The sequence below is a fragment of the Haliotis cracherodii genome, unplaced genomic scaffold (genome assembly GCF_022045235.1).
Source record: "Haliotis cracherodii isolate W230 unplaced genomic scaffold, xgHalCrac1.p SCAF_27, whole genome shotgun sequence".
Lineage (NCBI taxonomy): Eukaryota > Metazoa > Mollusca > Gastropoda > Lepetellida > Haliotidae > Haliotis > Haliotis cracherodii.
In genome coordinates, this window is record NW_027266283.1 from 2460334 (window position 1) to 2477364 (window position 17031).

The following is a 17031-nucleotide window of genomic DNA, read 5'->3' on the forward strand; positions in this document are numbered from 1 at the left end:
GGAAATAAACTTACGTATTTAATTTGTGTAAGGGCCAATGTCTGTATTTTGGCCCTTTTTTGCCCTCAGGCATTTGCATGTGATTTAACATGTGAGATTGATAAACTACTACTGAAAGTACAAACACATACTATTGAAATACTTTTAAATGATTTAAACTATAATATAATAATAAGGTGTCCAACTTTCAAAATCTCTCTCAGACAACCAGTCTCAACCACACACTGAAATGAGAGCTCAAAGGGCCAAAATCTAGCAAAGTGAGTTTGCCCCTTTTGGAACTTGACTTTGACCCTTTTATAGAATTTTAAGTGGCTATTTTTCAAAAACGCATCAATGAAAACATACATTTTTTTCTACAGGTAGACAATAACTTACTCATAGATGTTATTTATGCAATAATATGCAAAAAGGGCCAAAGTGCATTTTGGCTCCTTTTAGCTCTAAGCTCTTCAAATAAATCATCCAATATCCCATCTCAGTACTCATGTAGACATACGACTCAGCTCACAAACAATATCTTCACATGAGCATGACCTACGGACCCATGCCATAGATGACGATGTTGCTTTTATGCCACTTACTTCATCTTCTGTAGGATGTCAATGACGTCAAGTATGTCATTGGGGACAGACATGAGTCTGCGGAAAACCCCACAACCGCTTTGAATCTGATGGGAACAGAAAATCCGAAAACTATTATATATTCTGGTAAAGCCCTGGGGGGAAGCTTCAACGTGGGCGTCGTCGGAGGAGCAGGTAAATATAAACTTGGTTAGGGGATAATATGTCCCGAATCGTGTGTATATTGCTCCGTCGTTTTTGTTGGTTGGTTGGTTGGTTGTTTTACGCCGCACTCAGCTATAGCTATTCAAGCTATATGGTCTATAAATAATCGAGTCTGGACCAGACAATCCAGTGATTGATATCATGAGCATAAGTACTTGTACAGTGGGTAAGATGGGTTGCACATCCTAAATGTGAAACCGGATTTACAGCCACGTTCGGCAATGGTGGAAACTGGACTTTTATAGTCAGTTAACTCCCTTGCCTTAAGAAGATGTTCGCGTATCAGTTCAGGCTTTCATCTCACATCAAACTGACTTTCCGTAATATGACTACTGACGAACGTCTCACATACCGGTGGAGTGTTTAATTATAACGTTCGTTCCAGCCAAGGTCGGGCACCCCAGTGGTTAAAGCGTTCGCTCGTCAAGCCGAAGACCCGGGTTCGATTCCCGACATGGGTACAATGTGTGAAGCCCATTTCTGGTGTCCCCCGCCGTGATATTGCTGGAATATTGCTAAAAGCGGCGTAAAATCATACTCACTAACACAATATCACTATATCGGCACCATTCAGGCGAAGACACACGAAATGGGCTTCAAACCTCAGTCCCACTAGGGGAATCGAAACTGGGCTTTGGCGAGTGAATACTTTAACCACAAGGCTACCCTACGAGAGACACCCCAAGCCCATTTCTGGTGTCCCCCGCCGTGATATTGCTGGAATATTACAAAAAGCGGCGTAAAACCATACTCACTCACTCACTCCAGGCAAAGTGATCGGCATGCTGGGAAAGGTGATGGGTGTGCTCGGGCGAGGGGACCAGCCGTACACTGTGGGGAGCGGTCTCACTCAAGCCGGGGTGGAGCTCCTAGGTGCGAAGCTGGCCAACATGAGTATTGGAGAACTATTGGCCTTGTCGGAAGAACTCACTATCTCGCCGGAGACCGCCTTTAAGATCAGCATGCAGATAAGGGATCTTGCAATGGCCGTGGTACGATTTTGAATAAGTACAGTACAGTAAAGTACGGTTATAACGAACTCAAATGGACTACTTATTTTAGTTCGTGAAAACCGTATTTCCTTATAGTTACGCATATATGCAGCATTACTACAGCAAATAGTCGGGACCAAAAAAGTATGTTCGTTATATCCGTCAGTTCGTTATAAGCGTATTCGTTATAACCGTAGTTTACTGTATTTTACATCGATTCGTATCATATTCCAGATAGCACTGTCATCAACTTCAATTTGGATGAATCTCTTTGATTAAGAAAACATGCTCATAAATAAAATGAATTTTCTTAAAATGCGTGTTAGACTATAAGAATACATGCACATTTTTGCATGAATGCGGATTATTTTGAATAATATCAAAACAGTTAAAAGGATAACTTATTCAATTGTGATGGTGATGATGTTTTATACTTTTACATTCAGTAATACACCCAAGTTTATAATTTTAGATGAATTAATATATATTGTGTACTTTCGTTTCAGTATTCTGAGATCTTTCAGACGGTTATTAACGCAGATTTTACAGATTTCTTCAAATCATTTGATGTTGTCCTTGAAGGGAAGTTTGAAATCCCTCGCCAGAACATTAACTTCTTCTCTCAGAAATGGTTCTTCCTTGTTGGCGGTATTGTCCCAATGACTTTTGGTAAGTAAGCATTTCTGTCAAACATTCGTTTTGTTGTCTTGTGACTGAGAAAAAAATACAGCATCGAGCATTGACTACTCGGTATACCGCTGAGGATGATCTAAGTTAGCACTTTTAGAACTCTAACTAACATGATAACTAGATACTGGGCGATATGGAGGCTAATTATCTTACTTTTTGTTCCCAGAGCTATTCATTGACTTATCGTGTCTGCCTTGTTATTTTGTTTCATCCTTTTTCACTGTGGTGTAACTGGAATATTGCTGACTGAACACCAAACAATTTAAAGTGTACATCCATTGAGGGCCAATTAATTACAATAAGATCTTAGTGCTCGCGACTCCAAAACGAAATTCTGAAGACATACCATCTACAGGTCATGTCACATTCGTGACCAACTCGTGTTATTCCGGGACAAGCCGAATAGCGACTCGTGCCCCTCGCGTGGCCATGTTTTGCGACTGGGAAAGGGGCGAGTGGTGACGAATGGTCATGTCAGAGCGATCTTTCGCGAACTTTGACCGACCAGTAAAATTCTAACAAGAAGTCGACATTAGCCAATCAGAAAGACATTACTATATAGCAAATCTGTTTTACGGCACTAGTTTCAAAGTGGCGAAGTCCATTCCTGACTACACTTTGAAAAGTATTTTGATAATGTTCTCTATTCAAAATTTGGAAACAGGGCAAAGAAAAATTCTGGAATGTCTCGTAAATGGCCGTGATTGTAGGGCAGTACTTACTGCGGCATATGAAATGTTTCTTTCTTTTCAAATGTTTTCAGTACACCCTGTAAGTGTCGTTCGGAAAGCCCCGTGTTAACCTTTACGAGGTTGCATGATTGGAAAACACAGTCATGACTTTCATTACACTACGCTAGGATTTTAATGAGATTGGTGTGTCACCAAAGGGTTACAACGTAGGTAACTCTTGGTAGTGCTGCGACACGGGTGGCCCTGTCGTCTAAGGCGCCGCGATTCGCTGTGCAGAGTTGCATCCCTTGGGCACGCCAGAAACCTATGATTGTGGGTTCGAATCCCGGTTCGCCCCGATTATGTTTATAGGTTTGTCAGCACCATACCCGTGCTCATGGGTTTCACCGAAGTGGTAAACGTCTGAGACCGGCATCACTTTGGGCTTTCCTCCAACATTAAGCTGACACGCCGTGATATAACTCAGTCTGGAATACTGTTAAAAGCGGCGTTAAACCCAACTCACTCACTCACTTATCCGTGCTATGACAAAACTGCCTTTCAACACAACGATTACCCATATTACTCTGCTACAGTGGCAGACATCAGCTTCAGTGAAAGTCCTTGACGGCCACAAGTTCATATGCTTAAAAAAAAAAGAATTACGCTTGCAAAAAGAATTAACATATGATAAATGTTCCCCAACGAAGCCAAGACATTATATCATTATTTGGATGAAATTAGTCTATTTGATTTGCAACTGTTTGACTGGCACCAAGAAGTTGGCGAGCAAGTAAGAAAACGTAAAACGTTATGGATAACAACTTCTGGTTTATTGCATATAGCAAAGTTTCGATGTAGATTCTTATGGCGTTATCAAGCTGAAGCTGAAGTGATGAGAGTCATCATTAATTGTGCTGAATTGTATATTTTTTTGTTCTCAGAATTCGGCATTGGAGCGTCATTTGGTATGAAAATGGGGATCGGGGCCCAGGTTCTTGCAATGAAAGCTAAAGGTCAATTAACCCCCTATGTCGGTGCCCATGTTTGGGGAGAGTTAGGCATTGGCTTTGTTCTTTATGGCAAACTCAGGCTGGAGGGCTACCTGCTGACCTTGGCCTTCCCCTCAGTGGCCGAGATTCAGTTCACAAAATGGCCTCTCTCAGTCCAGTAAGTATTTTTCAGCGCTCATAAAGTGCTTGTGTAAGTAAATATGAACTGTAAATGCAAGAGAATAACAATCCTGGGTTTTCTACCGAAACACACTCCACTTGGCGTAAAGGGCAATTAGCTGTGGAGATTATATGAATAGATCGCTGATAATCAGTGATGACACCAGGTGTTCGCGAAAAGAAGGTACCACAGTCGACGCATACTGTACTTTATGCAAAACAAATATCCACTTGTGTTATAATTATTTACTAATCCCTAATTGTATAGACTGCCTCCGTGGTCTAGTGGTAGAGCGTCCGCCCGGAGAGCGGAAGGTCCGGGGTTCGATCCCCGGCTGCGTCATACCAAAAGACGTTTAAAGATGGTACTTGTTGTTACCCTGGCTTGCGCTCGGCATTAAGGGGCTAAAACAAGGACTGGTCGGCTCGGAGTCAGTATACTGTGTCTGAGTGGGGTATTCACGCGGCATGGTATCTCAGTGAGCTCAGTCCGGACTAGTACAAGCAGCCACACACACAAGTGCAAGCACGTCGCTAAATAAGTGCAATAATCTTGGACGCGACGTTAAACCCCATTTCACCTCACCTCACCCTACTTGTATAGAGAGAAGTACACTGCAAGGGAGAATACACCCTTTTCTAAACACCCTTTTCTAGGTTAAATTAATCTTATTAATATTATATTATATTATTATTTTGATAATGTCGAAAAAGAGTACCCTCTTCATTTCAGTGCCCAACCAACGGTTTGATTGGGTCACAGTGTCCTGATCAACTTAGATGAACGCTCACACACTCACACTCACACAAATCGTCTATGTTCGAATGGGGAGATGTTTTCGTATTCATAAGAGATTTTCTAAAGTTTCTTCATCGAGTAAATTTACGACTGAAACGTCGACTATTTTGAGTATGACTCTTAGAATGTATTATGCTCGCCATATTATTCCTAATATATAATGGTAATGATAGGGAAACATACTCAGTCAATAATCTCTGTGTCCACTCGACACGTGACACGTTGATTTTCTGGTTTGTCTTTCGTCTTTCAGCCTGATAATGGATCTTGAATTTGTTCCAATTGAACTTTCGCTCTATGGTCGGGTGACGCTGGAGGTCGACCTCAAAATAGCGAAGATAACCAAAGTCTTGTTCCAGGCCAAAATATTTGGTTACACTTCCCCGGTGATCAGAACACGAATTATCGACACTGGCACTCACAAGGAGGATGACACTGCACCCCACTTCCTTCACTACATCCAACACAAGGTGAGTGTCTGAGCGCCGTCACCGGCATCATGAGAACTACATCACGGTAATCTGTGGGTAATTGAACTATCACTACATCCAACACAAGGTGAGTGTCTGAGCGCCGTCACCCACTACATGAGAACTACATCACGGTAATCTGTGGGTAATTGAACTATCACTACATCCAACACAAGGTGAGTGTCTGAGCGCCGTCACCCACTACATGAGAACTACATCGCGGAAATCTGTGGGTAATTGAACCATCACTACATCCAACACAAGTTGAGTGTCTGAACGCCGTCACCGGCAACATGAGAACTACATCACGGTAATCTGTGGGTAATTGAACCATCACTACATCCAACACAAGGTGAGTGTCTGAACGCCGTCACCGGCAACATGAGAACTACATCACGGTTATCTGTGGGTAATTGGACCATCACTGCATCCTAGGCAAGGTGATTGTTAGAACATCCCTATCAGCAATGGTCTAAATATATGGGGGGAACAGGTGGCCCAGTCGTCTAAGGCGCCACTTTGCTGTGCAGAGTTGCGTCCCTTGGGCATGCCAGAAGCCTATGATTGTGGGTTCGGATCCCGGTTCGCCCCGATTATGTTTCTAGTCTGCACCATACCCGTGCTCGTGGGTTTCACCGAAGTGGTAAACGTCTGAGACCTGCATCACTTCGGGCCTTCTTCCCACATGAACCTGACACGCCGTGATATAACTGGAATACTGTTAAAAGCGGCGATAAACCAAACTCACTCACTCGCTCAAACTATATGTATGTCACGAAAGGGAACGAACGTTAAGGCAAAGTCTTCTTTGGCTTCGTTTCACTGTTAACAGGTGCCCAATGTACAAGCATACCAATTTTCAGTAAACTACGGTTATAACGAACTCATAGGGACCACTAATTTTAGTTCGTTATAACCGTAGTTCGTTATAAACATATATATACAACATATAAACAGCAAATTGCCGGGACTGAAAAATAAGGTTTTTATATCCGTCAGTTCGTTATAAGCATGTTCGTTATAAACGTAGTTTACTGTACATGTTAATGTTCATGATACAATTTATTGTCACAAGTGTCGTTCGTGGCTGCGTGTATTTCATGTATAACTTATCTCATATCATCGTCTCATATCTCGAATATTGAAGGGCGAGAGACGTCGCCGAGCGAGAGGCAAAACAGAGTCGTGTTTCGTGAGACAAATCCCAGGACTGGACTACACAGAACCGACTATTGAGGTAGCGGCTGCCGGCGTAGAAGACAGGGGCATAGTCGACCTCTACCTCGAGGCAGGCACCCAACCAGGCCTTGACGACGTCATTGCAAAAGTCAAATTAGGCGGACCGTCCTTGGTCATCAACCATGTAAGTATTCATTGTGTACAACGAAACTCCTTCAGTCAAACCCTCGTTAATCCAGAAACCTTGTTTTACGGACCGTTACTGTTTAGAACGTCATTACCATGATTTGTGAATCCGAACACTTCCTTTATCCGCATTTCGCCGTTCGGATTCACAGGATTTGATTGTTTACTCTTCATTGACGATCACTAATGATGATATTCATATTTGTACAGATCGTGATTCTAATAAGAAATTTAACTATTTGGGAAAATAACTTGTAATATATTTCTAAATGATAGCATTCCATGTAAATCCTATTATATGATCTAGGAATACCGCTTTGAGTCGATCTAGATCTAGCGTCAGAAGGATACTTGTCTCATATGGTCAACTTTATGATGTTCGTGACCCTTTCATGAATTGTTCAGTGTCGATAAGAAATATGAACTTTGAACAATAAACTGTAATATGAATGGCTATATTCTTTAAGAAAACGTTTAACTGTTTTGCGACATTTGTGCAGCCCTGTCTGTTTATGCATTGCTATGTGTTTATATAAATACTTTTGATAACAACATGAAACTCAAACTTGTTTACTTGGTTCGTCAATCCTTTTTCCTATTCTTGTGTCATATTTCATGGAAGTGTAAATATTAGATCGACTGTAACAGAGAGAAAGAACTTCATTAAGTATACAGCGATAACTGTCCTTAAAGTTATGCAGTGCCTTCATAATACAGCAACGTTATAATAATCTAAAATAATAGATTGACGTGCACAATTAGCAATACACAAAAAATACCATAATAGTCCAATAGAGAGTGTTAAAAAATACCTTAACTGCAATAAATAAACACTAAGATTCGATATAAAATATACTTTTCACATATTACTTTCAACCAAAGAACACATATGAACACAAATTTAATTGTACACATGAAGAGGTGTAAAGACCTAAAAATAAAACTCGAAACTGTCTTAAATGAAATTAGGATTTTGTTTTGTTCAACAATCAATATTTTAGAACACGCCAATTAAAAACACATGTGAACAAAAAAATTAAATTTATGTTACATAAAAAGGAATACAGACCGAAATATTGAACTCGAAACTGTCTTAAATGAAATTAGGATTTTGTTTTGTTCAAAAATCAATATTTTAGAACGCGCCAATTAAAAACAGTGTTTAACTCTCTCACTGCCTTTAACCAGGAATTGAAACCACATGGCGTACCGCTCCACTTCACAATACTCGGTGTCAACCATGGAGCTTTAGAGACCCCCATCACGTGCAGCATACCCACCTATGACATCACACCTCCTGGTGGAAGACTGACCTCCGACTTCCTGTCCACGAGCAACCCGTCTGAGCTCCGTGCATCGCTGGTAGTGTACGAAGACTCCGTACTCAACATAACGAACATAGGTGTCGGTACGGGCAAGGGGATGTATGCGGATGAAGTCATACCGTTCTCCAACATCAACTTGAAGAGCGGCGAAACAAAAGACTATGACCGTGAGTATGCCGCTCTTTCCAATCTTCACAGAAGTAGCATGCTCGATTGGTCCTCAAGAACTGTGAAATACAGACACCAAAGGCTGGAGCTGCTAGAATACTGCTGGACACAAAGGGAGATTGAGTTCTGGAGAGTTCACGTCACCCCACTTGTCATGAAGTCTTCTGGATAATTTCTTGTCATTTGTATTTCAATCAAAACAGATAAAGTGTTATTTAATTATTGTTTTAAATTGTAATCGGCTTTCTTTGACCGACAGTTTTTTCATTGTTGTGCGCCTTATGCTATTTGCTCCTTAACGAATTCAGTTAACGAGAAATACATTCAGCACCTCAATGCTGTACAGTGCTAGAGTCTTTACGAGAACCACATCATATAAACTCACTTTCTTTGTATTATTTATCCTTCAATCTATATTTGTAGTTATGCAGAAAAACTTCTATAGCTTAAATGTACATGTATCCAAAGCTTCTTATAGCTTAAAGGTACATGTATCCAAAGCTTCTTATAGCTTAAAGGTACATATATCCAAAGCTTCTTATAGCTTAAAGGTACATGTATCCAAAGCTTCTTATAGCTTAAAGGTACATGTATCCAAAGCTTCTTATAGTTTAAAGGTACATATATCCAAAGCTTCTTGTAGCTTAAAGGTACATATATCCAAAGCTTCTTAAAGCTTAAAGGTACATGTATCCGAAGCTTCTTAAAGCTTAAAGGTACATCTATCCAAAGCTTCTTATAGCTTAAAGGTACATATATCCGAAGCTTCTTAAAGCTTAAAGGTACATATATCCAAAGCTTCTTATAGCTTAAAGGTACATATATCCAAAGCTTCTTATAGCTTAAAAGTACATATATCCAAAGCTTCTTATAGCTTAAAGGTACATGTATCCAAAGTTTCTTATAGCTTAAAGGTTTCCCTATATATTTATGTTACAGCTTCAAATGACAAAATTGGAGAATTTGCCCTCACCCACTTCAACGGTGTAAAGACTGGCCGCCTCATCGGCCCTGTGATCTCCAGTACTACAGGACTACACCACGCCGGCCTGTGCGCCAAGCTCTGTCTGCAGCTCCCGCCCACCAAGTGCCTCAGTGTGAACTATGACTACGGCTCAGACGGCACCTGTGAACTCTTGGAGGCCATTGAGGGACATGACTATAAGGTTGCAGTTGTAAGTGGCTCATACAACTCTTGCTCAGAAGTTGTTGAATCGAGGTTACAACATTCAAGGCCTCAGTAAAGCTTTGAAAAGGCTTTATGGTAGACATGTGGAGGACATTTCCAAATGAGGCATCAGTGACATAAATCATGTCCGTTGCAATAACATTTTTGGACTTGTACCATATGTTCCCGGTTTGTTTTCAGGTGAATAATTGACTTGCCTCAGCATGTGTTTGTGACAAGTACCACCGGTGGGGCCGGATAGGCTCACCTTTTTTTTGACGAACACCTGGTAGCATCACAAGTTGATAGTGATTCATAAACACATGCTCATGATAGAGTCGGAAATGGATTTCTATTGGATATGGAAAGAGTTTTGTCGCTATATTTTTGTACAGTTTGGGGACCGCCTCCGTGGTCTAGTGGTAGAGCATCCGCCCGGAGAGCGGAAGGTCCAGGGTTCGATCCCCGGCCGCGTCATACGAAAAGACGTTAACAGATGATACGTGTTGTTACCCTGTCTGGTGCTCGGCATTAAGGGGCTAAAACAAGGACTAGTCGGCTCGGAGTCAATTTACTGTGTCTGAGTGGGGTATTCATGTTAAACTGCGGCATGGTATCTCAGTGATCTAGCACTATAAATCGGCCTCAGTTTGGACTAGCACAAGCAGCTACACACACACACACACACACACACACACACACACGTACATGCACGTCAGTATATAAGTGCAAAAATCTTGGACGCGACGTTAAACCCAATTTCACCTCACCTTGTACAGTTTGGAGTATTATTGTTTTGGAATCTCTTCATCAAAGCTACAACTGTGATTTTAGTTTTGAGATGCTATTTATGATTCTTAGTTTGGGAGTCAACTGAAACAACCAATGTACTTGTAACTGTGTTTCATTATTATCTTCAAATGTGTTTCACTCTCTTTAGAACTAAATATGGAGCCAACATAACAGATTGCGGGGTAGAATTGGCCACGAGTATTTAAACTCATATCGTAAGGGTCGACCAAACTGAATCAGGTGGTTGGGTCGTGTGAATTGGTTGGTTGGGAATCGTCGAGCGCGGATGACTTAGAACGTTGGACTTGATGAGGCCTCCTAAATAAACTGTTACATCGCTGACTCGCTTTCAGTGAAGGAGTGAGCGAGTAAGGATTTGGGTCGCTTTTAGATAAATCACGACGGGGATCACACATTGTACTCATGTGGGGATTGGAACCCGGGACTTCACCGTGACGAGCGAATGCTTTAACCTCCAGGCAACTCCGCTTACTTGTCTGTAAAATTTTGAAATGTGTTTCAGTCTGGTCATTTTGCCCACTTCGAGCGACTGGGCGTTGGACTCGCTCATGAGTTCGTCTACAAGGACCTCTCCCTGCTCCACAACACCATGTACTACTTCACCATGCATCTCGTCAACACCCTCAACTTCACCAGCTTCATCCACAGCCACGGCATCATCGTTGACGTAACACCACCTGAACCGGGTAAGATACATCAAGTCATCATATGATTCTAGTTTCATCTTATGCTGGTCAAGAAGACAATGAAAACGATTGTCGAACGGTATACGCAAAACAGTAAAGTGCTTTTAGCAATATTCCAGCAATATCACGGCGGGTCGCCAGAAATGGGCTTCACACATTTTACCCATGTCGGGAATCGAACCCGGGTCTTCGGCGTGACGAGCGAATGCTTTAACCACTTGGCCACTGTAAAGTAGAGCTGTATTTGATCTTACGTATGTATTATGTGGACTTGTGGTGCCATTATTGATGTGTACGATGACTGACATTGTGTCAGTCATTATCCACAGTGAACATTTCAGACATGACAGAAGTAAGGTTTACTGGTGATAATCAGCGGTAGTCAAGGTATCTTACACCTTCTCGAGGCAAGAGCGTCCACTCGCACTATTATCAAAGTCTTGTTTCCACCCTTGCCACATCAAGCACACTTTCCTAGGCTAAATATGATTGGACTATCACACATATCCATAGTCCAATCAGAGAACGTTTCACAAAATCAACATCTACGCCTTCGTATGAAAGTGAGTGAGTGAGTGAGTATGGTTTTACGCCGCTTTTAGCAATATTCCAGCAATATCACGGCGGGGGACACCGGAAACGGGCTTCACTCATTGTACCCATGTCGGGAATCGAACCCGGGTCTTCGGCGTGACGAGAGAACGCTTTAACCACTAGGCTACCCGACCGCCCCTCGTATGAAAGTGATTTACCGCTGTCTTTATTGACACGAATATGTCTTTTTTTCATATTTTGAACGCCCGGCGATTGCCTATGTTTCTGTGTCAGGGATGAAATCGCGAATGTTTTCGTTATCTGATCGACTAGCTCGTCGCCTATGGTTGTCGACTCTTTGTGAAGCTATACGAGATAAGAACAGCAATCTGATTGGATATCGAGTTTTCATTACAAGGGACACAACTCGCGATCTACGCGCGGTGGCGCCAGAATCGAGCAAAGTAAAGTGGCCTTGATGTGGCAAGGGTAGAAACTGGGCTTTGATATGGGCTAGTGGACACGCTTGCCTCGGGAAGATGGGTATCTGCATGCGTACTCTTAATGTAGAGCGAACGCCCTAGTAAACTTCATTAATTAATAACTTACCGATGCAGGGGCGGTATGGCAGGACATGCTTACCCTTTTTCGTGAACACCCGGTGTCACTGTTTTTAATTTAATCTCCACTAATTTCTCAACTATTTTGCATTTTAAGCCCAAAAGACTATGTTTCGTATCACAATCGAGACTGGTCACTCTCTGGCGTTGATGTTTATATGCACATTTCAAGGACCGAAATTTTGCAGATTGGAATTTTGGAATTCAATCTACAGCCAATAGTTTAAGGCAGAGTATTTGGTTGTTCAATTTCCCTAAAATGAAAAATGTTAAAAAAACGTAGAATGTTTCTTGGTTATATACATTGGCTCTGTTTATTTGCATATCATTTCTCTTTGCTCGTGATCAGGTCCGCTGGCTAACATACAGATGGACGTCACGGAAGTGATAGACTGCCATAGTCTCCTCCCTGAAAACAGGCCAGAGTGGGCGGAGAGGTGTAAAGGGGTTAACAGTCAGATCAAGAATCACAGGTACGACTCGCAACTGTGTACAACATTGAAACACTGGGCTAATCGTATCTGTCACAATACACATACTGCGGTGGTGTCATATGCTCCATACTGATGTCTTGGGGCGGGGTGTCAAGTGCTCTATCGCGATGTCTTGGGGCGGGGGTGTCAGACGTGATGCAGCGTTCACCACGTTGATGAAACCTACGAGCATCAGTATGGTGTTAACAAACCTTGACACATTATCGGGGCCAATCTAGGATTCGAACCCAGGTTTCTGACACGCCTAAGAAAAGCTACTCAGCACAGCGACCTACATATACGGCGCCTTTGACGATCGGCTACTCCTGTCGCCTGCAGGGACTTCTTCCATGACAAAACATGACATATACTAGTATATCTTCCTGCACTAAATTGTCTCACTCTGTGATTTAAGGCTGATCATGGATGGTCCTGGTTCCATGACCTTGTTCAACGGAGAGGAACCTCAGACAGATATGAAGTACACACGGGCAAACAACTATGTGGCAGGTAGGCACGGACTGGTCAGATCATCTGGTCACGCTAATAGTACAATATCATCTGCAGCTTTATGTGGATAAGGAAGATGGACAAGTGGCAATTTTGTAATAACCGTATATCTATCCCCGAGAACTAAAAACAACCTACGGGGTAGAATAGATCTTCAGCAACCCATGCTTGCCGTAAAAGGCGACTATGCTTGTCGAATGAGGCGACTAACGGGATCGGGTGGTCAGGCTCGCTGACTTGGTTGATACATGTCATCGATCCCAATTGCGTATATCGTTACTCATGATGTCAATCACTGGATTGTCTGGTCCAGACAACTTACAGAGCGCGGTCGTATAGCTGGAATATTGCTGAGTGCGGCGTTAAACAATAAATAAACAAACAAAAAGAAACAACTTACAATATGCAAACATTTTGACTTCATTCCTGTTTTCATGTCCAACATCTAAACCAATGAAATTAAAATTATTTTAGTCATAGTGAAGGAGTCGAATTAAATTGGTTATGACGCAAATGAAAATGTACCATTCAATCATGGGTGTGAGAAAGGACAGGTAGGTAACTTTGGGAATTCAACGTGAAAGGGATAGGTAATTTCGAGATGTATCTTATCACCCAAATTGTTATTGAAATTGGATAAATTTAAATAATGTCTACAAATGTGGGAGAAAAATTAAGAGCTATCGAGTTCATGAAGTTTATGAAAATCGAAATTTAATTCCGGGTGTAAATATGCAATATGAATGTATCAACTTGTACTCTGTGTGAGCGGCTAGACACAACGTGGAGATACAAGTGTTAAGATGCTCTATCGCTAAACAGCCAACTGGGACGGTATCACTGACGTGGAATCTGGGATTCTGGGCTACTCGTGGAGTGTCGGGAGCCAACCCTGTGAGGATCTGATCCACCCCCACCATGACCCCCACAAGCACCTATTTGACGAGGCAGAGTGGACCCACACCGGACTCCTGTCCCCCCTACCGGAGGAGTTCAACCCACTTCCTGGTGAGGCAGCCTTCTGTTATGTTGTACGCCTTCATCTGATGAACCGCATCATTCAAGGTTGCACGTGGAGTACTTGTTGTGCTTTTTTATATGGGAAGTAATATCAACTAATATCATAATATCATGACTAATATTGCATTCCAGTTCAATGGCCTTTAATAGTTAATGGTCATGCATCTTGGAAAACAATATGTGCACAGTTCATACTTTTCATACATCTTGGAAAACAATATGTGCACAGTTCATACTTTTCATTCATCTTGGAAAACAATATGTGCACAGTTCATACTTTTCATACATCTTGGAAAACAATATGTGCACAGTTCGTACTTTTCATGCATCTTGGAAAACAATATGTGCACAGTTCATACTTTTCATGCATCTTGGAATACAATATGTGCACAGTTCATACTTTTCATGCATCTTGGAAAACAATATGTGCACAGTTCATACTTTTCATACATCATATCACTGAACTCTGAATTTTTGGTTTACTGGCTCCGGATACCCGCGAAGATCTGGGTTAGAATAGATCTAGAGCCGTAAAAGGCGACTATGCTTGTCGTAAGAGGTGACTAACGGGATCGGGTGGTCAGGCTGACTGACTTGGTTGATGCATATCATCGTATCCCAAAGGATCGATGCTCATGATGTCAATCACTGGATTTCTTGTCCAGACTCGATTATTTACAGACCGCCGTCATATAGGTGGAATGTTGCTGAGTGCGTCGTTAAACAACAAACAAACTGGCTCTGGACCTACGAACTTAGTGTGAATTGCGCAGCGTCACAAACACAATGTCATCAATTTTGCAGGACATCACTCCTGAGAATGGAGCCTGGTGCCATGATGAGGGCAATCTGACTATTTCATCTTTCATCACCTGCCTTACTCTAAACATTTTATGACTTTATACATTTGGGAAATATCAGTTTGGTAAATTTAAAAATAGTGTTGTTTGTCTACTTTCCAAGGTATACTCTAAATGACCATTTCATGATTGTATTCTCTGTTGTTCGTAAATGTAAAATATGAAAATTGCTTTCAGAATTTATGCGATGTGAAAGGAATACGCATAGTGTGTTGTTGCCTGCTTTTGTATAATCCTACGTACTATTTTATGTTCACGAACACCTGTGCCATCACTTTTTGATAGCGGTTCATAAGCACATGCTCATAATATAGTCGGAGTCGTACAATCGGCTGTTTGTGGCAGAGATTTCTTATGAACATGGAAGGGTTTTGTCGCTGATATGAAATTGTGAATATTGTGTCCGCTTTTGTGTAATTCAATGTTCTTGTGATAGTGGGAATAACTCTTTATGTGCAAACATATTGTGCTTCTGACCACAATGAGGAATGTACGATGGTTACAGATGGCAAATACTACGTGACACTGCGGACGCTGAACAAGGTGGAGTATGGTGGGCCGCTGGTCACGTCTGTGTGTCACACAACTCCCTTCTGTATCGACAACACCCCGCCCATCGTCTATGAGCTGTACAACATTGAGTACGATGAGGACAACCACACCATCTCCGCCCAGTACAACGTCAGGTGGGGTAGACATAATCATAATCAAGTCTGGACCAGAAGTAGTGATTGATATTATGAGCTTTGTTCCACGACGTCGAGGTACAGTGACACCAAATCTACCAAGTCGCAATGTGAATACAGTTAATATTTAATAATGACGTCAATAATACTGATATTATTTAATAAAGGCGGCAATAACACTGATTATATTTAATAATGACGACAATGATACTGATAATATTTTAAATGACGGCAATAACGCTGATAATATTTAATAATGGCAGGCAATAACACTGATTATATTTAATAATGACGACAATGATACTGAAAATATTTGATAATGGCGGCAATAATACTGATAGTATTTAATAGTGACAACAAAAATATTAATAAGCCGCAAAGTATGACAATATAGAGCGAAGCTCGTGACGCAATGTGTCGGTAGTAGAGCAAGCTCTAACAATAATGCCCCCATTTCACTACGACCACGAATATCACGAATCATCCCGAATAGGACATTTTTCATGTTCATAGACAAATCTCAATCATTTCTTGAAATTCTTAAATGAATCTTATTTGATTCCCAAACATTCGTACTGTTCGCGGGAGTTCGTCGAATCGGCGAGAAAGTTTTTGTTTGTCAAGGGTCCCCGAATTGCAATTTCGTGGCTGTATCGTAATCCATTCGTAATTAATTCTTATGTTCCGTAACAGCTTCGTAATCGATTCTTTTGCATTCTTCTTGGCTATTCTTAGCGATTCGTGGTTCCCAAAATTTCTTGTCCTCAACCCGAAAACATCCCCAAACAGCCACGAATGTCCCGAGTCATCAACGAATCCTGTAAGAATTAAGTAAGAACAACACGATTCCCAAAGGACCAGGACCAGAGCAACACGTGCCTTTCGGGACCCAAGAACATACCGAAGTGTCACGAAAAGTGCCGATCTTCGCAAGCTATTCGTAAATATATCGTATTAGTGGTATCTTATTCGTTGCGATCGTCCTGCATTCGTACATGAATTCGGCATAATCGTAACTTAGTCATAGGTGATTCTTACAATTCATGCATGATCCCAACATAAATATTGTAATTCATACATGTTTCTTAACCCATTTCTGGCATTCTTCATATTGTTCAACCCGATCAGCTACGAGTTTTCGTAACTCTCTCGTACGCTTGTCGTAACTGCTTCGTACCTCCTTCCGATTATCCACGAAAGTTTGCATTATTGGCCGAATCC

At 41.6% G+C, this 17031-nt stretch overlaps 1 protein-coding gene across 1 annotated transcript in view; it reads left to right on the forward strand.

Annotated features, from left to right (window-relative positions):
• The window catches only part of LOC139473150 (uncharacterized), a 181934-nt gene that overhangs the window by 99651 nt on the left and 65252 nt on the right, over positions 1-17031 (forward strand). Inside the window, exons 78-90 of the mRNA XM_071255668.1 lie at positions 599-758; positions 1557-1780; positions 2287-2449; positions 4086-4311; positions 5366-5588; positions 6730-6945; positions 8136-8439; positions 9380-9615; positions 10924-11107; positions 12611-12734; positions 13150-13244; positions 14067-14252; positions 15630-15810. Of these exons, the coding sequence (XP_071111769.1) occupies positions 599-758; positions 1557-1780; positions 2287-2449; positions 4086-4311; positions 5366-5588; positions 6730-6945; positions 8136-8439; positions 9380-9615; positions 10924-11107; positions 12611-12734; positions 13150-13244; positions 14067-14252; positions 15630-15810 (2522 nt within the window). The remainder of the gene's footprint in view (positions 1-598; positions 759-1556; positions 1781-2286; positions 2450-4085; positions 4312-5365; positions 5589-6729; positions 6946-8135; positions 8440-9379; positions 9616-10923; positions 11108-12610; positions 12735-13149; positions 13245-14066; positions 14253-15629; positions 15811-17031) is intronic.